We start from the raw sequence: 27,975 nt of genomic DNA on the forward strand, positions 1-27,975 counted from the left end.
AAATACATTTAAAAGAGATACCAAGTTATACTCTGGATTGGAACTTGCCCCAAAAAGTTAAATATGATCACGTGTTTCTATCATCATTTTCAAGACTGAAAGTTAACTACGCTGCTCAAATTTTAAGCAAGACAATGGATGTGGCCATGAAAAGGCTTGTTGGTGAAGAAGCCTCTGAAACCATAAAATTCATAGAACTGGTAAATCATTTCTTTTACGCTGTTAATGCCCGGTCCGTGATTTTTAGGCGCCGCCACTTAGGCGCTGGTTATTTAGGCGCCGCCATTTAGCCGCCAAGACAATTAGACGCCGTGACATTTAGGCGTCGTGACATTTAGGCGCCGCGACATTTAGGCGCCGCGACATTTAGTAGCCGTGACATTAAGGCGCCGTGACATTTAGGCTCCGCGACATTTAGGCGTCGAGACATTTACGTGCCAATAATTTTTCCATTATTACTTCTAAAAATCCGTAATGACCACTCAATTTGGCAACCCGTGTATTGTCCCTGTGCGTCACTGCATGACTATGTTCGAAACCCCCATTAAAGAACACGAAACCTTACTTGTTTTTACAAAACAATCCTAAAATAATAAAAAAAAACATAACCTAACCTAACCTGAGTTGGGAAGTCAATGACAATAAACAACAATATTTTGGAAAAGGCATATTATTTTGGAAAGTCAAAGAAGATAAAAAATAATTTGGAAAAGGCATATTATTTTCGGAAGTCAAAGAAGATAAACAATAATTTGGAAAAGGCATATTATTTTGGGAAGTCATTGAAGATAAACAACAATATTTTGGAAAAGGCATATTATTTTGGGAAGTCAATGAAGATAAACAACAACATGGTTGAACTCTGATGTCAGTTGAGTAAAAAGAATATAAGCCTAGAAGTACTTGTCATGTTCATTTATTAAATATCTCAAATCTTTCACGAAAATTTTACGGCAATGTCTCGGCGCCTAATTGTCTCGGCGCCTAAATGTCTCGGCGCCAAATTGTCGCGGAGCCTAAATGTCTCGGTGCCAAATTGTCACGGAGCCTAAATGTCTCGGTGCCAAATTGTCGCGGAGCCTAAATTTCGCGGCGCCTAACTGTCCCGGCGCCTAAGTGGCGGTGCCTAAATGACCGGCGCCTAAATGTCCCGTTCCGGTTAATGTCAGAAATTTGACTGAAGGAAAACATAACATGGACTGCTTCCAGGATCCTTATGCAAGTGTCAATGATTGGAGATTTAAATAGCTAAAAGAAACCTTACCATATTTTATTAGTGGGAGGCTGAGGTTAAAGCTTTGGTACTGGTAAAAGGTTTTTGTCAAGTCAAAAATGTTGTTTAGTTCAGAAGGGTTTGATTTTTTAGCTTGGTTTCCAGGAAGAATTGTAGGCTATATATATTTTTCTGGCATCATCCTTTTTCAACAACATTTTTAAATTGTTTTTTTTTTGCAATTTCGTTGCTAATTAGCCTACTATTAAGGTGCATTTTCATGCTCGCTAGTAGCGGATAGATTTAGCGCAAGCGTTCAAATTGCACCGGTTTTTCTAGCCAGAATATTTAAGTTTCCCTTCCGCTAAGCTCTGCTTGAATTTCATACTTGCTGACACAGCAGACAGTGCGGAGAGGCACTCGGAATTTTCAGTGTCTCTTAAGAAATGACGGTGGCACCAAATTGCTTGCTAAGCGGACGCGAACAAGGCTTAAGCCTCCTCTATTTTCTGCTCTTCCTCCAAACATTCATTTGCGGAAAGTACAAGCCTTTCCTTAAATGGTAAGGCTCTTTTCCTGCTTTGCTTAGGCTGTGGCTCAGCTATAAGAAAGTTTACACGTGTTATCAATCCGACACAAAGGAAGGCCGTGCATACAGTAACAATAGCAAGAAAGTATGTAATATATAAACAAGATGGCCCCGGCCAGATTACACTTTTGCGCGCCCTCTAGTGACTAGAATTAGTATTACTATATTCATTGACCCCGGCAAATTTAAAATTTTCGGGTTTTTTTCCATTGTTTATAAAATAGCATTCCGATTATGAATAAAACCAATCTAGTAAGAATTTGGTTTACAGTTTAATTAAATAAGTAATTAACAAAATCTGTTCTATGAGTGAACTGGAACCTAATATTTGTACTCAGACTAGTTGATTCTCTTTCTCTGTATTCTGGATTCAAACGAAGCCTTCTCATCTTTTCCGCTGATGTTTCTTTCATATTAGATGCCATTTCTGAACTCTCGTATTTGTAAAACAGCCGAGTTAAACAGGCACAAAGTCTATTTTGATTTCAGACCGTTGAAAATGTCCTAACTTAGTTCATGACTTGTTAGATATCCAGAAAAACAATCTTGGTTTACGCGTAAATAGGCCTAACAAATAATGATATATGACAAAACTACCTGTTCAAAATTTCCATCCCACCCCTTCGCGTGTGTGATAGGGTTTTTGAAACGTGGCGCCCCTTTCGGCGAGCGAAAGAGCTATTCAATCTGAACAAAAAATAAATACCGGAATGTTTCATCTTGCAAATATTTTAATTCTCTGTTAATAAACATCTCTTTATTTTACAAACACTTTTCCTGCCATTAATTAATACGGAAATTAATAAAAATTAATAAAATATAAAACGTCCCCGGCGGGATTTGAACCCGCGTTGTCTCCCTCCCAAGTACTGACCGCGCTCAAAGCTGCTTAACTTCCAGTGTTAACATGGGGTTAGTAATATTTTAGTTTACCTCGCCCCATGTAGATGGTGCTACAAGCAACTCACCCTATCACAATCACAGGCGCGAAGGGGCGCTTCCATTGAACCCGAATTAAAGCTGAAAATTCAACTGTTCCTCTTGTATCTCTATGTTCGCAAGAGAACAAAGGAAAGGAACTTCAAAGCAGTGATGCAAGTTGGGAAAAATTAAATTTCCCTTTCTAACCCTTAAAATTTCCCTTTTTGGACCAAAATTTCCCTAGTTCAGGGCTGCCAGATTCCGCGCCTAGAACGAAAAGTTTCACTAGTGCCACCGTGCGGAGAAAACGCGAAGCTTGATCTAGGGGAAAAAAATGGCAGGCCTGAGACCTGCATCAGCGGCAGTGAATGTGACGTTTGATAATTCAGTCCCAAATGAAAATTAGTGCTCGAAATTTCTTGCAATGGATAAACCACAATTTTCAGAAGAGAATATTTTCAAAAAAGGAAAGTGTTGAAAACCTAATCACCCTAATATTAACCAAATTAGTTATGTAAACTCTTAATCCTTGTTCATAAAATGAGTATAAAATTGGTAATACTGTTTTCGTTTTGTTTAGTACCTGTTGCTCTCTCTATTGTCAAAATTGCTACGCGTATTACACGTATTTTCCAAAAGATCCTACTGAAAAAATTCGAAAAGCTCTTAAGTCAAACTTTAAGGGAAATGAATTCACACAGTATGGAATTATAAACGAAAAAAACTCTTGTTGTTTTAAAGGGATAGAACCAAGTTTTTTCATTTAGTATAAACTGCATTTGGTTACATATAAAAAAGTATGCCTAAAATTATGTGGTGTACGCAAAAAGTCTTAAAAAAATTTTAATTACGGAAAAAGAACGTTATAAGTTTAAAAATTTAAACTATACATGGTCACCCGCCAACTTGTTTATACCCGTTGTTTCGTCAGAACGGGATGCGATCCTATTGGTAGGGAAAAACTGGAATGCTTCCACCGATTTTAGCTTCTGCAGTAGGATTTTTTGTTACTTTTTGTACTGTAGTCTGCTTCAGAAGCAAAATGTCAAATTCTAGCGGTGCTGAGCTGGAACTCTCGGATTCTGGTGATAGCATTAGTGATAATAGTTTTTCAGCGTCAGATTTATCAGATAGTTTAGAATCTGATCAATCTAACATTATTAACGAATCGAATGAGAACGATTCATCTTCTGAGAGCGATCATGAAGTGTTCGGACTGCAACCCTACCAGTTTGAACCCTTGGCTCAGGAACCTGAACTTGGCCAAGTAGGCGATCAAGCCCCAATGGAAGTTGATAATCCCCGCCTTCACAACACTGATTGGTAATAATATGATTTTAATGTTCAATTATTAGAGATTCAAGCATCCGAGCCCCATCTTTATAAATGAATGTTTCTTCAACAGGTGTAATTGTGGGTTTTGTTTTGTCATGCCAACAGTGGAGGAAAGTTTTTGTTGCCGAGAAGAGCTTCCTAATCAACGATTAATTGATGCAATTGGAGAATTTAATTGTATTATTGAAACCGAAACTTTTAATGACATAATGAGGCGAAACATTTTAAATATTCTATTTGATGAGTTCCGAGAAAATAATTATCAGCCTGCTGAGGACGAGATAAATCCGTAAGTTTTATTTGAATATGTTTCTAAGAAAGTTTTATTCACACACATGTTCAAAACTATTAATTGTGGTCTCGTTTTATAGTACCTATAGATATTTGATTTATAGACTATATACTAGATGGATATACAGAGTTTTGGGAAAACGAGTGAGACGCCCAATTCCAAGTTGCGCTGTTAATAGGATTCGACGAGAATATCCATCAGATATTTATCAAGGTTTTACGGAACCTGGCCCAGCTTGAAGGGTTATTTTTTACCCCAAGAAATAAATTTTGTACAACATACTATATTAAATTTTTGTAAATATTATTTTATTAAATGAAAACTAATGTGAAAACCGTCTTGCAGTTTTAAATGCTTCCACAGCTGCTTCTTTATCTGGGTGGGGAAAGTCTGCTGATAATGGCCTTGGTATTTCAGCTTGAGTAGCAAGGCTCTCATTGCGACCTTCTTCGTAAGAATGTTCGCACTTTGTGAGTAGTGTTTGAAAGAGTTTTTCAGCGTATGCTAAGAAATAATTACATTTTTAAATTAAAATTTGATGGCAATGACTGATATTTCTTACCAAAGGTCGATGCTTGCATGATTGGTTTTACAGAAAAGTCACCTTTTTTGAACTTTGGGAAATATATATTCCATCTTAGGTTACCAATTTTCGTAGTGGCTTGGATTTTGTCAGAGTTTTCATTATAATGTAGAGCCGCTAATAACATTCTTACAATAGAAATTTAAAAATTAAAATATATTTAAATTAATAATGAAACATTTCGAGTGAGACGTTTTGTTCAGGGTTGACACAGGTCAGAAAAACTGGATAACTATGAGATTTTCAATCTTAAAAATTTGTGCCAACCCTGTTATTTACAAAATTAGTCCTTAATTTCTGGATAGCCTAGACATACCTGCCTTCCATCCCTAAGTACGAGTGATGAGTGTTTTTTGGGGCAAAATGGATTAATACGGAATTATACGCTTCTACACTAGAAGTCTGGGTTTCCGGGGATATTTGTAATATGTCTTTTTCAAAAAGACAAATTATTTTTTTAAATTTCTCATATACTACTGTTCCTGTAAAATTAGATTTTAATCAGAAACGTCAAATGATTTTCTAAACCGGATAATACCTGGAATAAGCCATTCTCTTTTTTTCTCATCCAAAGCCAGATCACAATGCGTGCATTTTGAAAAGGGCCTGCCATGGCCTCGATGAATATTTGCAACATGCCGTAACACTGACATAAACTTTGCTTGAATGAGTTTAGCATTCCCCTTACTAGAGGTGGCACTCCAGTACATATGATTTTGCACGCTCTTGTTCCACTCATCCAAAACTTTGAACTCTTTTGTGGCTGCGGCATGAATTTTTTTCTTCACAGCTAAGGTTAGGATAAGTTGTAGGTTTAGTGAATAGGTAGAAATAATCATTCTTACATTTATCCATGTGCCAACAGTCAAATAAATGTTTAATTTTTGGATGGAATTCTTTCAGGAAAGATCGAATTTGAACGTGGCGGTCAGTAACTATGGATGCAATCTTCAGTCCAGCATTTAGAAGGAAAGCTATACCCCGCTTTAAGCCTTCAAGTACTTCAGTACTCTATAATTTACACAGTTGGTTTCAAATATATCTTTTTATTTCTCCTTTCCATTATTTCTTACTTGCACAAGAACCAAATGAATAATTTTCTTAATTTGACTTTCAAAAAAGACATACGTCCCATATTTAGCACTAAAACCTGGTGAATCTGCATCTCCTCCAAGCTTCATCTTTTTATTTTTTAAAGAATTTAAAATTTTAGCTTGCTCCTCGTGCCAAACCTGTATTAGTGAAGTTAACCAAATTAATATTTACAATTATTCTTAATTTTTAGTATGTCAATTTATTTTTAACACACTTGTCGAATAGTCTGGAGCAAAAAACTTTGTTGAATCCGAAAAAATGTCGTCCTACTGATGCTCTGTATGCGAGCAAATGCTAGCATCCGCAGCGTCTGGGTGGGATTAAGGCCAGAAAACAAGATAGATGCTGCAATGATGATGTTTCCTAGTGGTTTCTGTCCTACCATAGGTTGACTTTTCCAGCTATTAGTGTGCCCTCTTTGACAAGTGGCATTTACTGTAACCATCGACCCATAGTTACTAGTTGTTACGGTACATGGCAGAAGGCATTGAAAACAGAAATGAAAGAGCTGCAGGAGAGCACTCTCAAATACAATAAATTTTTTCTCAGTCATGGCAGTCGCGGTGTCGAGGTTGAAATTTCTAACCCTGTAAATATACAATTAGTAGTTTGCGTAACAAAAATTTAATATTATAGATAACACATACTCTTTAATATCATCTTTCGGTAACTCAGAGGGTGTATAACTAATATCCAAGGGATTTATGTCCGCTCCTTCATCAATTTCCTCATTCAAGAATCTTTTAACCTCTTGACTTCCGCTAATGTCAGGCAGCTCTTCCTCAAATGTGCCAGTACTTTGAAAATCTGTTTGACATGCCATGTCATTGACAGTTAACTCAGTTTGGGATTCTGGTTAGTTAAATGTTTAGCTGATACTAGATATTCAAATTAAAATCAATATAATACGGCCTACCAGCATTTCTTCCTAGTCTAGTAGACGTTTGCATTCCAGCATCCTTAGCAAAACCCATTAATTTGAGTGGCAAACACTGAATATATTGATCTCGAGTGGCCTGTAATATTATTATTAATTCATGCCTTAATATGAAAAGTTACTAGGAAAAAAGCTCAGTCTTGATAAAAGCATACCTCTGTTCTACGTTTTTTCGGAGGATTTTTAGAGGCCATCGCAAGTTTGGATAGTTGGGTTAAATCGCAACTTTCAACAAAAAACTAGATGTTTCAAACACAAAATGACTTCCCTTAGAAGAATTCAACTTAAAAAATTGACGGGAACCCCTTCAAAACACAATAATTAAAATGAAACCACGATAATTGAAATCAAAACACAATCAGCCATTACCGGAATTGGAATGTAGAAACCGGATCAAGATGAAAAATACTGTTAGTAGGAAATCTCCCAAACCTACTACGGCTTACAGGGAAAGGGTGGTGGTGGGTAAGGGAACAACGTCATTTTGACGTAAAATCGAGTTTACGCCACTTTCCCTGTAGCTGGCAGTAGCGTCGAAAATATAAATATTTGAACTTAATTTGAAAATTAATACTAAAAGCATGTAGAGTTATATATATATTTTTGGATTCCCCGTTTCATAATAAATTTGTTTCAACAATTGGTTTCCTGATCGATAACCCTTAATTAAGTCGATTCTATCCCTTTAAAAAGAGTCTAATTTAAAAGTAACGAAGATTGGTTTTGAAGTCAACCCTTCATATCCATTCTTGGGGTGTTCCACTGACGGTCTAGTCAACGATAATTTGGTCTAGGGCTGTGCGAATAGTGCTTTTTCAAACAGAATCGAATACGAATCGAATAGTAAATCTCCTATTCAAAATCCGAATCGAGTACTCGTTCAAACGATTATTACTCGTTTATCAAAAATTCTGGTTCGAGTACTCGTTTTTTTTCGATTAATCGGTTTTACCAGACGAATATTCGTTTTTAAGCGATTAATCGTTTTCTAAATACACCTAGCAGTACTAGTTTTTTAAAAGAGTACTCGAAAATTTTAATACTCGGTTTTATCAGACGGATATTCTTTTCAAAGCAATTAAACGTTTCTTAATACAGTCTAAAAATATTGTAGTTCCACATAGAATGGATTTTTTCCTAAGACTGAGTAATTGGTGAGAGAAAAACAAAACATCGCGAATTGCGCATTCGCAATGAAATTCCATAAACAAAACAGCTTCATATATGTCATGTGACCACAGTCGCTCCCATTTCCAATCGAATACTCGTTTTCTATTCGAATTTAGCCCCTTGGAAGCGATTATTCGGTTTAGGGAGCTGTATTCGTATGTAAATCGGTTATTCGAATTTCTTTTCGAATAATAGTTTCTTAATTCGAATACTCGTTTTTCTCCAAATGGCAAATTCGATTCGTCGAATCGAATAATCGATTCGAATTTAACGAATACTATTCGAAAATTCGTGTATTCGCACAGCCCTAAATTGGTCGAAATGAAGTGTCCAGTCATTGGTGAAAAAGGAAACTTAGAAACAATCCTCAAGAAAACTCCTTACGTAATCAAGAAGGACGGAACATTTTCTTTGAAACCCTAACAAATGTATTATGGGCAAGTGCAACTTAGTTTGGCCCTTTTAGGACTTCAAAGTTGTCATTATGTAATTTATTCTAAACTGGAAGATGATTGTTTTGTTATTGATGTGCCTAAAGACGAAAATTTTTTTAGCAATCTTTTGCCAAGATTACAAATTACTTATTTCAAAAGGTTTTTTTTTTGCTTATTTTAATTACTACATTCCAAATTATTTGAAATGGAATAAAAAGAACGGAATGTAATGGCGCAAATAAGACTGAAGTGATATTTTATTTTTTTAAGTTCCTTAAAATGTGATAGAATCTTACAAATTTATTAAATAAAATTGTTTTGCAAAATTTCAGGAGTCTTGGATGCATTATTTATTTGCATTTTTTTCACTGGTTTTAACAAGCTTGGGACAATTTTTTGAGAAACATTTAAAAATTATCGTTAGCCAAAATTGGTGTTGATAAATTAATAACAGCAGATACCACGGTGATCACTGAACTAGCATAGGGAAATAAATTAAAAGGCAATTTTTTATTTAAACAATTAAAAGCTCTCATTCTACCTATCGTTCTCTCAACATGCACTCTCGCAGCAGCTATTTTGGAATTTCGCAAAACTTCTTCCCTTGTAAATTGCTTTTTCTTCTTTAGAAAGTGTGGTTTTATTAGTTCTAAACCACGCTCGTTGCAAAGATCTTCTATGGCAAACCCCTTGTTAACCATAATCCCATCTATAAACCCTTCACAGATGTCCAATATTTTACTTTCAGACGTTACTTGTTGGTCGGAACATCTTCCACAAAAAGCTTTGCTGACAAATGTTATAACACCGGAAGGTGCGATAGCGACCAACAACTTAATCGTGTTCCTTCCTTTGTAGTGAGAGTACGTTTTTATTCTGCATTGAAGACACACGGGTCTCTCTATTTCGACTTCAGTACAGTCTAGTATTACCCTTGTATTAGGAAACTCAGCAAAACATCTGGACATACATTTCATAATTTCATTTTTATTTAGCCATTTTATCACGCATTCGAGAACCGAAACCAACTGCGTAAGAGTTAATTTAAAATTATTTGAGTTCTGAACTTTACTTATTCCAAACAAAGCTGATAGAGCGGTAATTGAAATGCCAAGTTTTAGTTTTATGAGTGTCAAAAAAATACTAGTGATGCCTCGAATATTCGGTTACTATTCGGCATTCGGCCTATTCGGCCATTTTTTCGTATTCGGTATTCGGCCGAATTTTTCGTAATATTCGGCCGAATACCGAATCTCCAATCATGAAGGAAAAAAACGGAAAAATTACTCAAAAATTATGTATTTCAATAACAATTTTTACTTTAATATTTATAATCTACCAGTGGTAAGTTGTGATGAATAAAAAAAGCATATAGTGACACGATCTACTCGCAAATGAACCAAAAACCTAAAGACGCTATAGACGGGTCCTATAGTGTTAAAGAGAGCGCGTTGAAAAATCGTAACTTCTCCCTTTTCATTCCCTCCTTCCCGAGTTTATCACCAACGTTGAAAGCTTCCGCGCAGGCGGGCTGTAGCAGAGAAGGTAGAGAGCGGATCTAAATCTAAACAGTGTATCCCTCTCTCTGCTTGCGCGCCAATATTGCGCAGAGCAGTAATCGCGTTACAGCTAGTGCCGAGAGGAGAGGAGAGTTTTCCCACGTGACCCTACATTTCGCGTAGCCGTCTGCCTATTCACCTCACCTTTCCATACCCTTCTTCTTCCATGATCAGACCTGTCCCATTGCGGTCCGTGCGGGGGATGTACGTATTTCGCGGAACGGGTTACAGATCATAACCGGTTTCGCGCGAGTTGCACATATCTCACGCCCGAATATTCGGTGCTTCGGCCGAGAGCATGGCCGAATATTCGGTATTCGGTATTCGGCAAAATCAATATTCGCGGCATCACTAGTACATTTTACTGATTCGACTAATATTTTTGTAGCATCTTAGAAGCGAAGGCACTCGGCGTCGCCCATCAGCTCGTCGGGACATTTTTTATTACTTTACACACAGACATTCTATAAAGAAAGGTTTTTAAATATCTGGCCGCCATTTAAAATGATGGCATCAAATCGATCCCGAAAGACCATTCAGCCCGTCTATAGGTTAAAGGAATCCAGTGTACTAAATATTTGTGAAATCGGTTGAAACTCGCGGACTTTCTTACAAAGAGAAGATTTGTTACATTTCTGGGCGCCATTTATGAAGATGGCGGCGGATTGGAAAAATCGTTCCTAGTACGCGCCTACTACTTACGAGTAACGTTCCTCCAAATTTTCAGCCTTCTGGGGCCAGCGGTTTTGGGCTGGGCGATGATTATCAGTCAGTATGTTTTGTCAGTCAGGACTTTGATTTATAGATGTATAATTAAAAAAATAGGAAAAGACAAGAGAACTACTCTTGAAAAAATAGCAAAATATAGGTTGCAAATGCTTTGAAAGTAATAAAACAAGATTTACAAAGGAGCTTTGGTTTAATTATAACCATAAGTTCGTAAGATATGTTACATAAATTTGTCACTGTAAACTGAGAGCTTGTCTCGAAGTGACGTAAATGAAACGTTATAGATTCTCGTAAAGCGACGCCTGATGAGGCCCTGTCAAAGGCTTAGTACAGACTAAATAGGAAGATGGAGTAGAAAATCGCGTGTAGTCAACTCTCGCGTCGTACTCGAACTAGCTCTCATTAAGTCTCTAGCATTTTGAATTATAGGAAGTGTCATACTTATGGAACGTAATCTTAGAAACGTATGTTATAAATTTAAAACATCACAGACTTCCCTGACAAATATTTTTAGAGGCTTCCATAGCTTTGGTGATATATAACAAAACCAAAAGTGAGATCGCACAAAATATCTACAATTTCAAAAAATAGGAAAATATAGGAAAATTATCGAAATTATAGGAACTAATAGGAAGACATCCGAAAATAGGAAAAATTATAAAATTTCGGAAATGTGGTCACCCAGCGCAGGTCGATGGAATATGTTTGTGCACAAGTGTATAGATTGTTTTTGTACACAGTTCTACGTAATAATTTTTTAGCGTAAGTCTTCGGAATCTATTTGTATTATTGCATCCACTGTGCTTTGCACGTGAAAACGACGGGAAGGCAATTTGAGTTGGACTGGGCGTTGAAGCAATCAAGTTCAAACGCGCAACACCACAAGACTTAAATGGAGCACCTGCTTTTCAGTATACGTTTTAAAATACTAGTTTCTAAACAGTTTTAATTCATATTAAGACTGAAGTGACAGATATTAATAAAAACTGTCTTTGTACACAAAGACGCGAAAAAGTAAGAGATAAGTGTAGAAAATTAATTGTTTGAAGTAACAGATATTCAAATTTTCATTTTTGAAGACGTGATTATAAAACATCAATTATTTGAAAAAATTTCTTATCTTAGTTTTTTTCACAAAAATTTCAGAGAAACTACCTTGATACTACTGTTAATTTTCGAGAAACATTTGCTTCGAGGAAGTTCAAATACTCGGATATCTGAAAAATAGAGCTAGAAATATTTATTTTTATATTTAAAAATTGAAAATATTGCGAACCGAAAATTACATTCGCCCTTTGACTGTGATGTAGTTATTAGAGTCAAAAGGATCTGTAGCTTGATTGTGATCTTTTGAGAGATATATACAACACGTCAATTTTTTGAAACCTCGAAAACTTCAAAATAAACGAACACGTTATGTTAAGTTTTCATGCTTGTTTTATTCTGTCTGCATCAAAAATTTTCTGCCCATTTTATTCTCCTTATAGGCCCGAATACTCAAACTAACTCTAAATTTTAAAAATAAATAAAATGCATACGTTTTCTACTTTTAAAATGATGCACATGTTTAAGGATAAAATATTTAACTTAAGGAATTTTGGTGAAAAAAACTAAGATAACAAATTTTTTAAAATAATTGATGTTTTATAATCACGTCTTCAAAAATGAAAATTTGAATATCTGTTACTTCAACCAATTAATTTTCTACACTTATCTCTTACTTTTTCGCGTCTTTGTGTACAAAGACCGTTTTTATTAATTTTACTAAGACTTCGTTACCTGACACTCATCTGTTGGAACCGTGGAAAAAATCCGTAGCCCACGGCACGCTCTCCACGGGGCCTTAGACTAATAATAGACCATTCCATTAATTCCAAAAGAGTAGCAAACACTACAGAGGACCGCCCTCCCCTGGCGCCAAGGAGCACCGCTAAAAGCAGTACGAATTAGATGGCCTCCCGCGTGCAGTGAACTCGGACTCCGTCTTACGGCGCCTTTTGGAAATAACCCTAGAGAGCAGCCCATCCCCTGTAAGTTGGTTTCTCCTCAAATAGTTAGTGGAATGGTCTTTAACAAGCCGGAGTTAATCGATAAGAGTATCTTAAAACAAATTGCTATAGTCCAAGGCTTCAAAAAAGTATAGTTAATATAAATACTACTTCAAAGTGAACATATCACTTTAGAAATTTTCAGACTTCAGAAATACTTTTAAAAGGCTTACACTTAATTATGCACTTGAAAATAAATAGGAGATTGATACAGTTTGGTCTTTATCTATTCATAATTAAACATTTTTGGTTGCGAAATGAGCAAAACATAAATGAACATTTTAAGAGCCACAAAGAAAATATAACAATTACAATGAGCTCATATGTATTTCAGGCACGTATCTTCTAGTTGACAAAAACGTGTACATTGACTTCGATACCATGACACCTGGCAAAATAGAACGGTGAATTTAAAGAAACAAATACCAAGCAGAGTAGAAATTCACTTCAATCGCGGCACATCTAGATATACAACACTAAGAATAGAAAGTTCAGAAACATTTTTTGGTTGGAAAAAGTAAGCTTTCATTTTCCAAAGTACTGACTTCAACAGAACATTTCATTAGTTCCAGCAGAGAAGCAAACACCACCTCGCGCCAAGAAGCACCACTAGAGGCAGCGCGAGTAGGCTAGCCTCTATCTAACGTGTAGTGAACTCGGGCTCCGTCTGGCGCGATGGTGTCTTGTTTTATCTGCATGATATTAATGGAATGGTTTTATCTCCATTTATTTCTTTTTTGAGGTTTTTTATTAATTTTTAGGGTTCTTTGCGCATCGTTACAATATTAAATGGTCGTTAATATATATGCTTTTTCCAGCACAAAATCTTAAGTTCGTGTTTGTGCATTCCGCTAATTCTTATACGAGGGGGTTTGAAGTATTTGTTGCGTAATCGTGGCACATCTAGATGTATAACGCTGAGAATGGAAAGAGCAGAAACATTTTTTGGTTAGAAAATGTAAGCTATCATTTTCCAAAGTACTGACTTCAAAAGAACATTTCATTAGTTCCAGCAGAGAAGCAAACACCACCTCGCGCCAAGAAGCATCACTAGAGGCACCGCTAATTCGCTATCCTCCTCCAAAGTATAGTGAACTCCGGCTCCGTCTGGCGTTGCCCATTGGCACGACAGTGTATTGATTTCTCTGCTTGTAATTAATGGAATGGCCTTATCTCCATATAAAAATGTAATTACGTACCTGTTAATTAAGAAACAAGTTGAAACTATATCGGTAAGAAGGCGATAAATTATAAAAGAGATTTAATTATTAAAACATTAAAGTGAAACTTGAATAAATTATTCAATCTAAAAATCATCTTAGTGTGATTTATGAAATACTCTACAAATATGATACATAAAATCATGCAGCACACCAAAAACAAAAGTGTTGAGTACTATTTGTTATTGTCGAATTATTTCCACAAAAGACTTTATCATGATTTTTAATGGCTTTAAAGTAGAGTGTGTTACAATTAGGACTAAATAACTTTACACGTTGCCTACGGAATAAGAATTAAGGCCAGTTCAAGCTTGGCTGAAGGTGTTGGACTTTAACCTATCGGGAAGAATCGTTCTTTGATATATTTCCTCGCGTGCTGGCTCTTTTTGCTATCCTTCTTTAAAGGGGTCATTCATAAAATTAAACTTGCTTTGGTTCATTGAGGTTTTAAGAATTTTATTATTGTTCTTAGATTTTATCTTGCAGAACTATATTGCAGACATGTAGATGTATTCTGATTTAAATAACACGAAATATAAATATAATAATTTTACTAGTGAATCGACAATCGTACACAGCGCGAGAACAAAAGCCGAATAGCTTTCTGGGAAACGAACGCCAACCAGATTTCCTTATGAAAGACCCCCCACCTTTTTTAAAACGGTTTTACATTCTATTCGTCTCTTTATAGTTAACACATTATATGTTGGAGAAAGCAGTCAAAACGGGTGAGAAGAGGATAGGAAAGAAATCCACCCCTTCAGCTTCGGGCGTGTTGCTTCAAGTCAGTCTGCCTATAGCGCGTCGGCTCGGCGGGAAAAAATTCAAATCGTAGCGTCGCGTGACCAAAGGGATAGCAAAGAGCGCACCTAGCGGATATTAAAGGCGAACTAAAATGTCAGAAATACAGTCTGAAAACCCTACGGAGAACTGGCCTTAATTCTTATGCCGTTGGCAACGCTTTACAATAGATAGTTTACAAATATGGTGGATTCATACCATTTACATCATAAGGCCAGGCTACCTGGCGGACAAAACCAGAAGGGTTTCTGTCCTCCAGGTAGCCAAGCCTTCTGGTGTAAATGGTATGAATCCACCATGTTAGAAAACTATCAATAGTATAACCATTGGTTGACTTGTTTCAACAATAAAAATTGGCGGATTATTAATATTGGGGTGAACCATGTCACTCAAATATTACAGAGTTAAAAATTTCCCTCTCTCCATAAATGTCGGCCGAGCATGTAAAATTATTTTTTCCACGGAAAACGCCGCGAGATTCTTGAGAACTCTGCGGCGCCAAAATGTACCAATACTAATTTCTATCGTTCGTGAAATCGTAAGCCTTGGTTCTAAAGAGCCAGCATGTCTGCTTCTTCTACGAGCTTATTAGCTTAATTATTGGAAAAGAAATTTCACCACGTGACTGATGTCGTCAATGACTGAGTCTCACCCAAATCTTGCACGGTGAATAGACGACGATATAAATTCATTTATATAACGAAAGGAATAACGTGGTGATATTTCTTTCCCAAGCTTGAGGAAGTAGCAAACATTTCTGGCTCTTTAGAGCCAAGGCCTACAATAGATTCATGATTATGGACGCTACTGGCCTTCCTCAACTAGCTAAGCCACTATCTAGTATTTGAGTACCATTCAATATTAACAATGAAAAGAGGTCAATGTTTAGTGTTGAACCAAGGAAACCAATGGCTATACTATTGTAAAATTATTTTGGGTTTCCTCCAAATTTTCTTTTCTTAAAGACCTCACTTTTCGGTGCTAAGTCCATTAAGTTTTCTTGGGTTACGGACCTGGTTTTTTTTACTAACTTTCTATGGTGTGCTGCTTTATGGTGAACTAATGGGTTTTTGGTCTTTAAGGTTCGATAAGATAGAAGTTGGGGTTTACATACATTACGCTTTAAAATTACAATAATAGTTTTAAATAATATTTTTCTTATCGAAAGGTGGAGAAGTATTATAAAGAGGTGAAAGTTTGTCTCAATGATTTCTAGGGCTAAGATTATTTAGTTATACATTATTTTTAAGATTAAGTGTTTAGTGTTCAGTTTCTTAGCACTGTGGCCGGTTATATTTTAGTAGTATTCCAAGGTACGACCTTATTTTTCAGTTTTAGCAAGAGAAAATAGAAGAGAGTATAATACTTGGCTCAAAATTAAACTTAGGCCCTGCTTTCTTTAGGAAAATAGCGCTACTCTTGGGATTCTGGGAGAGGGTGCCGCTCCCCTCTAAGCTCATAGTCTGTTTTGAGGGGACTTAATGCTGTGAGGAGGCTATCCTGGGAGGGGGGGTCTTAAAGCTAGAGCGGAAGAAATCTAACCCCTCAAACGAGGCACAGCACGCGGAGGCAGAAGTATTATACTCTCATCTATTTTCTCATGGTTACATTTTTCAACAATTTGTTTTTTAAACCATAATGTACAGTGAAAAAAATTCCAAAGTTTGGTTGCTATTTTTTTATAAATGTTTGAGTATTTTCTTTAGTTTTAATATAGTAGCTGACTTTCATTTTGAAATCGGGGCAAATAAGTTACTCTTCTGCCAGTGAAAAAGTCAGCCGCTGTAATTAGTGATACTTATAACAATAACTTACGGGACGAGAATACATCACGGCTTTTGCTTCGCTTAATTCTGTCTCCATTTAGAATTAAGTTAAAAACGCATTTCCTACGTTATTTTTAAGTGCTATTTTAGGGCTTTTTAACGATTTTTAATTTAATTTTGAAATTTTTTATAGATTATTTTTTTAGGCTTCTTAGAACAGGGTTCGAATTTGAAATATTCATCAATTTAAACGCTCATTTGAATAAAAATTAAAAGTTCTTGCCTGTTACTTCTCGTTAATTCTTATACAAGGCGGTTTGAAGTATTTGTTTCGTAATTAAGGGGCCTGGGGTCTCCCGAATTGTTTCTTTTTGTTACTAGGGAGGGGCGGTTTCAAAAATGGACTGGGTTTTTTGTTATTGTTTTTGTTTTAGACACTATATGGTTAAATCTCAGATTAATAACCCCTGGATATGAAAGGAAATAGGGAGGCATACTTGAATAGGGCAGCGGCATCTCTAGCGCCCTTATAGTCAAAACTTGGAAAAAAGTTACCCCAAAAAGACTCTGAAAGCGCGTGACCGCGTCTGCTACTCCATACTTTTATAAGCCTCGGCTGTTTTTTATCCGCGGTTCCCGTTTCTTTTTCTCTTCTCATCCCGGTACCTGGTCCAGAGGTTTTGGTCACTAAATTAGGTAGGTTAAGTACCAGCTTGGTACTATTAATTGGGTTAGGATTCTGTTTCGCTGGTTCAATCTCAACGAAATGTTTTGAGCAAATCCAGTACGTTTTCAATTTGTTATTTTTGTCCCTCTCTAACAAGTTTTTTATGCTAAAGTCTGGGCGACCACAAGCCTTAACCCTTTCTTTACAATGATCAAAATGAATCCTTGAACTTGGAAATTTAAAGAACCTCACGTTCTTCATGTTTGGTTTATCACTATACCTGTAATCACTCTTACAACTTGCGTAAGAACAGCGTTTGCTAGGCATTTTTTGAAAATAATGTTTTTAACTTAATATCGAAGACACAAAAAAAACCGTTTACGTTTACTAGGCCTTGCCGGTACAACCGTACAATTCAAACTGCGTCGTCTGCATGGGGTGACAAAGTTCTACGTTTTGCCGTCTGAGGGCGCCACGTGGCGATACTATTTGAAAACGCCCGGTTTTGCTTGCCTTTCATATCCAGGGGTTATTAATCTGAGGTTAAATGATAGGGGTTTCGGGTATCGGGCGGGTACCCAAATTGTTTTCGGGTAATAAAATAACTAGGCCAACTAGGCTTATCCTTGTTGGATATCAATTGGATATTAAAACTAACAACGAATACTGATCAGGTAAAAAAATTATAATGGTCTTTTTTTCAAGCAAAGAAAATTACACAAGACTACCAACATAGTATATTCCATGAAATTTGATAAATATAAATTCGTCCAATTTTCACTGAAATAATCTACAGTGCCAGCTCGTTTTAATCTGTTATGTAATTTTATGTGTAGAACCTCTAGTGAGGGCAATTTAAAATATTTTTCGTTCTCAATCTAAAACTAATTAACAAAAAAGAGCTATAACGCATACGATTTTTGTTTAATGACTTGAACGAGTGAACGGATTCAGTCACTCAAACATAATTTCCAGCAAACGTTTTTCCATTTCTGGCATCTGAACGACGACAAATATCTTTTAGTATCCTATACATATTTCAACTACGAGTGTCACTATCGCCAATGCGAGTAATCCAAAGTATAGCTTTGATGCTTCAAAAATGATTTGTATGCCAAGTGGACTCCAAGCATTGTCAGTTTGCGCTGGCTGCTCAAATACCTTTCTTATAGAAAACGACTGTTTGCCTACTACTGGGATTTCCTGGCCAGTTTCATGAAATGCAAGTGCCCTGAAATACAATTTTTATTCGTTTAGCTGAAGAAATAAGCCCATACCCTCATTTAAGCTTTGTAAGCTTGGAATGCTTATGTAAAGCAACAAAGACATTCAGTCTGTCTGGCTAGCTGTTATGACATGAATGAAGGGCTCCTAAAACTAAAGTGATGGGATTTCGGATTTTTTTTCACTCACTCATTACAGTTTATTAAAGGAATAGCGACGTGGTTTAAAAATTATCTCAAATCTAAAGAGAACCTTACTTTTTTGAGAGTTTAAACTCTTCTGCTTCCAAAATTATGCTTGATAAATATTTAAATATGAGGGAAAACAGAAAAAACACCTCGAAAACTTAAATTTTGGGGGGCAAAAGTAAATTTGCGAAGAAGATTTTCGGCGGGTTTTTCTCCTTAATACGTCACTCACGGCATTTCGCGGAAAAGCCAAGCGCGAGCACCCGAGTCTACTAATGCCGCGCGAATCTGAACAAAATAGGCTTAACGCGGCGACACTAACAGGTGTCACGTGAGCGACATCTAGAGAGATAATTTCTCCTTACTACGTCATCAACGAAACAAAATTTTAACTAGGCCTTTTCTAAACACAATACTTCGATTGCAATTTTATAAATTGCTACGAAACCAAATAAAAAAGTAAACATATCATAATAAACTAGATTTTTCAAGGATTGTTTTCGCATTTTAAGTTTGTGGATGATGAAAATTATGTCACTAACACTTCAATATAGAAATTTCATATAGGCATATACTTGGTGGTGCCATAAGAAAATAATATATAGCTCCCTAGAGATGGTGGTGCTCAAGGTATGTCCACACTATCGATTTTTCGTACGCTTTGCCAAGGATGATGGGGGAGGATGCGAAATCTGAGAGAAATAGGCGAGCTAACTGTGGAACGGCTCAGGTTGGGTGGGACGCCAAAAATGGGGGAGGAATGGTAGGACTCAATTGTATTTGGTCAAGGACTACAGACCAACAATTACAATTGAGTCGGACTATTCCTCCAGGCGACGGAGGAGATGATCTAAGTTGGCCGTGCTCTACGGCTCGCTCCCGCAAGCGTCAATGTACCGGACCCCATTCCACCGTCCACGGAACGGAGGGGTATGAGAAAAGAGGCGGGTCATAGCGACAGAGATTAAAAGGAATTACGTATTTTTCGTAGTCCCCGTCAGCAACGTCATCAAAACGTAGTTTAAGTGAGCCAATAAGATAACTTAAAATTTTCGTTACGTGTTGGAGGAAGGGGCTCTATGCTGGGCTATAAGTCGGACTGAACTAAATACTTCTACTTCTAAAATTAAATCTATTCCCGCTGGAAGCAAATGCTGTAGTATAAAAATGTAGTAGATCAAATAATATATCCCTAACGAATATGGTTCTTTTATTTTTAATTATGTTTTTTCGAAATAATATAAATGTATATAGATGTATTATATCATAAGCGGATATTATTATCCGCTTATAATTTTATACATAATTTACACAAATACAGTTAAAATATGTCTAGATTGAGCCCCCTATTGATCAGTGTTAATCATAGACTCGATCACGTGATTGAAGACCTTTAATTATTCGATGCCTAGCTGCGAGCAAAGCGAAAATGTTCGAAAAATCGAAGATTGGTTTTAGAACAGGCGTACGAACGAATTTGTTGTGCGTGGTCAAGCAACTAATTCGCTAAGGAAAAAAATACCGAAGTCAGGGCTCCCACCAAAATCTTAAAAAAAAAATAGGGAAATAGGGTATTTTTCAGGAAAGAAATAGGGTGAAATAGGCACCGAATTTTTTAAACTAGGGACCAAATAGGAACCAAAATGAGATCTTTATTTGAACTTAATATTTTTACAAAATGACTTTAAGTCAGATATTTGTATTTGTAAAAATATTTTATCACAAAACTGACTTAGTATTTGCTTATTACAATTTTATCATGAATTATCCACACTTAACAATCAGTCTTTTTTCGTTTTTCTACGAAATAAGAAATGATGTCAGTTTTTCTTTTATTTATTGTTTTCATTAACTGACAGGTTTCACTTGCTTGTGCAGAACATGCTGCTCGCTTTTTTGTTTTGGTGTCAATCATTGACTGCGCTAAGCTTATTTCTCATAAATCCTTATTCTTTAGGGCTTTCTTCAGCCGATCATTTGCTTCGATTAAAAATTTATCAGAAAGATGCTCATTTTTTACCAGTTCTTTTTGCTTTTCAATAAGTTGAGCTTCTAGGGTCTTTATATTTTGGCATTTTTTTCAGCTGCTCTTCTTTTTTCATTTGATTTTAAGCTTCCTCCGAGTTTTCTTTATGTTTTCGTTGGGCCGCAATTTTCAATTCCTTTTCTTTTTCTAAAGTAGCTTGTAGTTTTGATTCGCACTACAAGCTAATTTTAAAAGAGTTTTGGTAATTGGTACCAGATCCGGCTTATTTTGGAATTGTTTTAATCCACATGATACGATTAGTCGCGCATTCAAAGTCTTAACAGACATAGACGCTTTGTCGTCGGTTAAGATTCGGCTTGATTTCGAAAATCCTCGTTCCTCATCTGCACTTCCATGTGATAAGGTTAAACTTGCTTTAATAACCACTGTTAAATTTCGATACTTTCGCCTATCCCATTTTTAATATCGAAATAATAATTCCAATAATTTTCAATTCTTTGGGTGTTTACCCAGGAAGGAGATTCTTCTTCGAATTGCAATAATTTCCATTCGTCAAGGAGAATATCAGTAGGAAATTAAATCGTTACTGCTTCGCTGCTTCGTTCTTTCAATTGGTTGAAGACAGAGAAAGTGTTTCAATATGCTTTGTGAAATTGGAGTCTTTTTCATAATATACTTTGACGCCTCAATGTAACAATTCTGAACGCTGACGAGGAACTCTAGTTGGTTTTTTTCAGATACCTTGAGCAAGCATTCCCGAACCATCTCGCCACGTTCCATTTCCTCCCTAGAAAGTTGATTAGCTACATCACTGACTAGCTTCTCACCATATTTCGTTACAGCTTTCAAAACATCTTTCTTGAGAAAACGACCCAGAATGGTTAGAAGCAAGCTTCTTATTTGGTAATAAAGAACGTGAATAAGAGGCTCCTCTCGTTGAAGGTGACCCGTGAATTTTGTAAAATTTTTGGCCAGTGATATCACAAAATACAGCCTGGCCTGCATTGTTGTGTTCTTTATAGCTTGAAGAATTGTTTTGTACTTTTGCATTTTCTTTGAATGTAGGTTGATTTTTCGGCAAAAAAACAAGGATGTATTTTTCTATGGCTGGCCACAGAAAGATTACCCGTTCCGCTGCAGGTTCAAGAGTAAGCCATCGTGTTGGAACATGCTTGATCAAAGACCTGACTTTTAAACCCATTTCTGCTTGGATTTTTTCGAAGTCCTCACACATTGTTGGAGTGTTTTTGAAAAAATAGAATAGAGACAATACAATCAAATTCGGACGAATTTTCATGAAGTTGTTCAAGGCCTTTAAGAAAAGCGTTGTGCATTGTATGGATACTACAAGTACCCACATCCATCAGCCCACGATTTCTGTCTACCTTCATTTTTTAATTAATTGCTCTCCAAACAGTTTTGCTGACATTTGGACCATCACTTCCGATCATTAGCAAATGACTGATTGGTAACTGAGCATTGTTTATCGCCTGTAATATGTTCTTTGATAGTTGTTCTTCTTTGGCATGGCCCATGAAAATGGTTTCAAGATGACTGACCACGACTAGATTTTGGGACTTGGACCAATATTTGAGTGCAATTTAAAGTTCTTTCTTGCCTTCAGCATTAGTTGTTTCATCGGACTGAATTGCAAAATAAGCACCTTGTGAGTCATTTAACATCATTTCTCTAAAATACGGGCCCAGCGCCTCACCTACTAAGTAGCTTAATTTTGTTTCACCCATTGAGAAATGATTAGGAACGGTTTCACCAAACATGGCTCTGAAAGTTTCTTCGATTCCGTTGCATGATGCCGCAGACCAATTACAGCTGACATTTTTCTAAGCCCAGATAATTTCTGCCTTTCTAGCACGTTCAGAATCACTTAATTTCAGTATCATATTAGTTGCTTTTCCATCACACTGGCTTGTTGTTGTAGTTAAATGTAGTTGACTATCATCAAGCTTGGCCTTAGAATTTTCCCTGTGTATAATTGTGTCCGCGTGTTGTTGTAGACATTGGAATCCCTTAGCATAGCTGAATGATGCCATACATACAATACAGTAAGCCCGTTTATCATCTTCTTTCTTACACCAAAGAGATACAACGTGTCCATTTCCATCGGTTTTTTTAAGCCAGTCATTAGAAAACTTGCACTTTCCCATAATTAATGCAAACTGAAACCGCGGTCTTCCTGAAACGGGTACTATGCTGTGCTTCAGCCTTCAGCCAACGTCCCAAACTCCCAATTTTAGTTTTAGTTCTGCTTTGTAACAGACTCAGTTCCTAGTTTAGCGCCATCTGCCAAAGTAGGCCGATAAAAAAAATTCGCCTCTAAGTTGTTTTTCCCTCAGTAGTACTGGATTTTGGAATTCAAGTCAGTTCGGTTCGGCTCATATTTTTCTCGATTCTTCTTAAAATCCTCTGAAATTTTTGTTTTCACTATTTTTAGTTGTCGTCTGCTAGGAGTCCTTGTTGTGATCAACAAAACAGTTATGGATTATCACCTTTCTAATTGTAAGTTAAGATGTTAATTATCAGTTTCAAAATAGAGGCTAAGCCTCGGACACGCCGGCCTGCAGCTCTAAACGAATTACGAGTATATTATAATACTACGAGAAGAGTCGTGACCCGTCTGCTTTATCCAGAAAAATACTTAAAACCTTATTTCCCTTCCTGATCGGAAATAATTGAAAAAAATGTGGCAACACGTTGTTTTTTACGGCCAACTAGTTATGGCGTTATTAGTATAAAACGCTATACGAAATTGGCCACATATTCTGACCAATCATAAAGAACCACACTTTTGAGCCTCTCGAGATGGTGTGTATTGTAGTAAAAACAACTAGTAGGCGAATATTTTTATCCTATTGACTAGGCGCGGGAAATATAAATGTGTAAATTGGACTTTGGGTTGAAAATTATAAGCTGATGGCACATTAAACTAGGAATATTGTGATTTAGGGACCAAATCACAATTTTATGGTGGTTTAGGGACCTCAAAAAAAGTAGGGGTTTTTAGGTATTTTAGGGACATGGTGGGAGCCCTGCCATGGGCGATCTAGGCTGAAACGTTCCTTACCTTCGTTCTGCAATATCGGTACGACATTCATTTCGATTCTAGAGTGGAAATAGTTCGCTTTCTCGAGCTTTCTACGGCTTGCCTTAATGGCTTATTGTTATGGCGAAAAAGATGTATAGTATGAAAGTGGTCGTGCTGTGGGAGAGAGAGACCAATTAGCTAGTTTTGTGAATGTTGATCGCATTGTTTACACAAGTATTGGAAGGAGAAAGTGATCGGTGAAACCACCGATGTAGTTTGGAAGAAAGTTACAAAACCATGTAGAAGTACCTCGAAGCAATTAACTTATTATAAAAAAGGTATTGGTTTGAACAAAGGCCGAAAAAACAAACGATATGTGTAAGGTTTATCAATTGGCTGAAGTTTCAGATATTGCACTTTTTTAATTATTTTTATCCATTTAATCCTTTATCAATATTAAATTCAATCAACTGATTTCAATATTAAATTCAATCAACTGATTTCAATATTAAATTCAATCAACTAATTTCAATATTAAATTCAATCAACTGATTTCAATATTAAATTCAATCAACTGATTTCAATATTAAATTCAATCAACTGATTTCAATATTAAATTCAATCAACTGATTTCAATATTAAATTCAATCAACTGATTTCAATATTAAATTCAATCAACTGATTTCAATATTAAATTCAATCAACTGATTTTACTGTTATTCGATCCATTCCCTCTAAGTTTATTGAAAAAATTACATATCTACGCTTTTTATCATGAAATTAATTATTTTGAAGGGAGTACGTGTTGAGATCTCAGTACTGAATATTTGAAATACTCTGTCTAAAAATACCAAGCGAACTTTGACATAATTCGAAAGGAAAATGTAAATATTTAATAGTGGATGTCAAACCAGGGTGTTGCACGAATTTATACATTTAATTTTCGTATATCGAAATGCTACATTTCTAATGTCGCGAATAGGTTGCACTGCAATTTCCCTCTCCGTACCTTAGAATTTCTTGGTCATAACTCAGTCTTCATTTGAAACGTCAACACCCCTTTCTACATTGTTGGCGCTACTTGTACACCGGGAAAATATTACGCGTAATCATTTTAGCACGCGTAAAGACCTTTTCGAAAAACACACAGGGGCCAGGCCACCATTGGGTATTCTCCCTTCCACAAAGGGTCACCGCCAGATGGTAACAAAGTTGACTACAAGCAGGAGGGCTGAGGTTGCTAGTCAACTCGCTCTGCCTATAGCAGTGCTTGTAGGCGAGAGAGAAGACTCCAATGGCGGCATCACACCTGTGTTCTAATTCTGTGTATGCAATTTCTAAAATGGTCTACCCACTTAGCAATGTACACCGATTACACTGAGCGATCAGTCCTTCAGGCGCTAGCGAGTGTCAAGCCACAACCATAATCATTCAAGTATGTACACGAATGTTTTATAGTTTTAGGTTGGCCGGAAGTCCGGAGAGTCATGTACCGTTCACTAATGTGAAAGGTTTTCGACCTATATGGTAATATTGGCTGGGTGTGTTGAGACGGCTCAGATAACCCATACACTGGAACCACTGGTGATTGTAAATTTTCATTTATTGAGTAAATGGAGGAAGGGGGGGGATAAATTCCTTGCCATGTTTTCTTGAACATCAGTCTTCTCAGCAACTTACAACAGATCTAAACTTTTTATGGTAAAAAACTTGATAATTAAATTCAAAATTTGTTTCATTCTTTTTAACTCTTGGTAAGCTGGAACAGCATGCACTAACAGTGACGGATAAAAAAAATTGTACCCTCCTCTAGTTCGTCAAATGTTAAAGGAAAAGTTCAGGTAGCCTACCATTATACCTTACAAGAAGGGCGTTTTTATAAATATGAAAGGAAAAATATATAAAAAAATGATCTCTCATTTAAAAATAATTAGCTTTTAATTAGTCTCAAAAACGAGGACTACTACGCTGCAGTTGGTTTTGTTGCGTCAGCTAAATCGAAACACTTAACCCCAACAGGATTGGTTGAATTCTCACAGGCTTAGAGAGGTAAGAGGTTCGATTTAGCAGACCCCACTAAACCTATTTGCTTCGTAGTAGACCTCGTTTTTAAGATTAACTAAATGCTAATTATTTTGTTACAAGAGATAATTTTTTTATGCTTTTCTTTTTGTATTTAAAAAAACCTTTATTTTAAGATATAATGTTATGTTACGCGAACTTTTACTTTAATAGGCAAAAGAGCAAAAGACAGGGAATAGGAGATAAGCGTAAAAGCGTTTCTTCATCCCATTTTTCATTCCTCTAGATCCCCTTACTTTGAAAGAGTTTACGTATTTTTTTGCTAATACAATATTTTTTAATTTTTCCGCCCATCGATAGATGGCGTAAAAATTTATGTTGAGCATAAACGAGAGTTTAACTCCTCCTTCGTTTCGTCTTCGTCACACCGCTTATTGGACGACGTCGAAAACCCCGCCTTAATTTTCACCCTCAGCTGGCAGTCAACTCTACCTTTAGAATATGTATAGAGTACGCAAACAGAAGAGAAATTGCAGAGCTCTTCGTAGCCTAGTGGGTAAATCGATCGACTGTTTTTTCCTCGTGGATTGTTTTGAAGCCGAGGGTCGCGCGTTCAAATCTTCCTTGAAATTTTGGTTAAAAATTTATATTTATTTTAAGCTATTTAATTCATTTACAAAATATTATTTTAAATTATTTATTTTAAATAATATGAAAAAATAATATTTTAAATAGTAATTTAAAATATAATTTAAATATATATTTTGGAAAATGCCAGGTGTTGATTTCGCCAAAATATACGAGATGTCGCCAGTGTTTCCACTTTGCGGCGAAAGCGAGATAAGCTATTTTTTAATTTTATTTCATATTTATTGCTTTATTATAATAGGAGATAGGACTCATAATCTGTGCTTAATTTATACGAGGTGTGGCGGAAAAATTGTAATGGTCCCCTTGGTCCCCTTGTTATTCTTCCGATTAATCCCGCCTTTCAAAAGTCTGAATTGGCATTAAAACATTTTTTGTAACAGTGAGTTAAGCTTGGATTATAATTTGTAAAGATAGTTTCCTCTGAAACCAACCTCGATTTTTAATAAAATTTTATATTGGTAATGAAAAATAAACATATTATTGATCTTCTTCAGTTGTGTCAAAATTCTCGACTACGTAAAAAATCTAATATTCGTGAGTAAATCTCTATTCCATGATTTCCATCATCGGAAGTGAGATCAATGGAATTCAGAAGTTCTCCATGAATTGCATCACCAGGATAAAAAGCACACTCGTCAACAATAACATTGTTGTCACTTTCAACGGGAATGCTGGAAATCTCATCCACTCCGTATAACAAAGGGTCGTTAACGTATTCAAAATCAGCATTTTGAATGTCTAATTCATTCATGGTTGACATACTCCAAAGTTGAATAGGCGAGTAAGAATTTTCAGTGCTTAAGGAATGGTGGTTCCAAGCATCGGTCAGCGATCTACTTGATCTTCGAATTCTCGGTAAGAATACCAAATGTAACGCGTATAAGTGCATTTCATTGTCGGCATCAAGGTAGCCTTCATCTTGCATAAACCGGAAAATACCTTTAAAATAGGATGACACTAGACGATTTACTTCACGCCAAAGCCGTTCTATACGTTGGTTATGCACAGATAGACCTGTTATAAAGCTACCTCTATCCAAGCCACGATTATTCAACATAAATCTAGCAACTTCAATGTTCTCCATGCCCTTGTCTCCTCGAACCCTTAGAGGCAATCCATAAGACCTGACGCCCTCTTCAAAAACACCCAAAACACTGCTCGCTCTGTTGTTAGAGAAGCATTGCAAATAAATTAAGTATCTACTGTATCCGTCGATGCATCCGTGAAACACGAGTCTCCAAGCTATCAATTTATGGTTTGAATCCATATGCCTGTAAATAAAATCTTATCAGGATGCCCTCAATTCATATTTTCGCGTCTACGACTTGAAGTTTTCACTTACCAAAGAGCATTAGCTCCTTGAACATTGTATCTTCGTCTTGGGATAAGATTTCGTCGTCTAAGAGCTCTTCCCACAGGGTCTAATATATTTAGTCGCTCTCTCACTCTCCATCGTTGCACTCTTAATCTCGAGCTTCGCAAGGCACCAATAACGTACGTT

At 36.3% G+C, this 27,975-nt stretch overlaps 2 protein-coding genes across 2 annotated transcripts; one reads left to right on the plus strand and one right to left on the minus strand.

The window, feature by feature from the left end:
* Window positions 1-3,765: 3,765 nt before the first annotated feature.
* Window positions 3,766-4,589, plus strand: LOC149696406 (P2X purinoceptor 7-like). Its single transcript, XM_089867343.1, has 3 exons — window positions 3,766-4,046; window positions 4,129-4,347; window positions 4,430-4,589. The coding sequence occupies exons 1-3, from the start codon at window positions 3,766-3,768 to the stop codon at window positions 4,587-4,589; spliced, it is 660 nt and encodes a 219-aa protein (XP_089723469.1).
* Window positions 4,590-26,973: 22,384 nt separating this feature from the next.
* Window positions 26,974-27,741, minus strand: LOC149696407 (uncharacterized). The gene has a single exon (XM_089867344.1). It carries the CDS (start codon window positions 27,739-27,741, stop codon window positions 26,974-26,976), a length of 768 nt encoding a protein of 255 aa, XP_089723470.1.
* Between the last annotated feature and the right edge of the window lie 234 nt (window positions 27,742-27,975).

The sequence above is a fragment of the Phalangium opilio genome, unplaced genomic scaffold, assembly GCF_054372755.1.
Source record: "Phalangium opilio isolate 3A_F unplaced genomic scaffold, DU_Popi_V2 ptg000021l_1, whole genome shotgun sequence".
In the NCBI taxonomy this organism is placed as follows: domain Eukaryota; kingdom Metazoa; phylum Arthropoda; class Arachnida; order Opiliones; family Phalangiidae; genus Phalangium; species Phalangium opilio.

Coding starts and splice junctions, on each gene's coding strand:
- LOC149696407 (XM_089867344.1), bottom strand. CDS start 27,741: ATGGATTCAAACCATAAATTGATAGCTTGGAGACTCGTGTTTCACGGA.
- LOC149696406 (XM_089867343.1), top strand. CDS start 3,766: ATGTCAAATTCTAGCGGTGCTGAGCTGGAACTCTCGGATTCTGGTGAT. Junction 4,047..4,128: donor CGCCTTCACAACACTGATTG/GTAATAATATGA, acceptor TTTCTTCAACAG/GTGTAATTGTGGGTTTTGTT. Junction 4,348..4,429: donor GCTGAGGACGAGATAAATCC/GTAAGTTTTATT, acceptor CTCGTTTTATAG/TACCTATAGATATTTGATTT.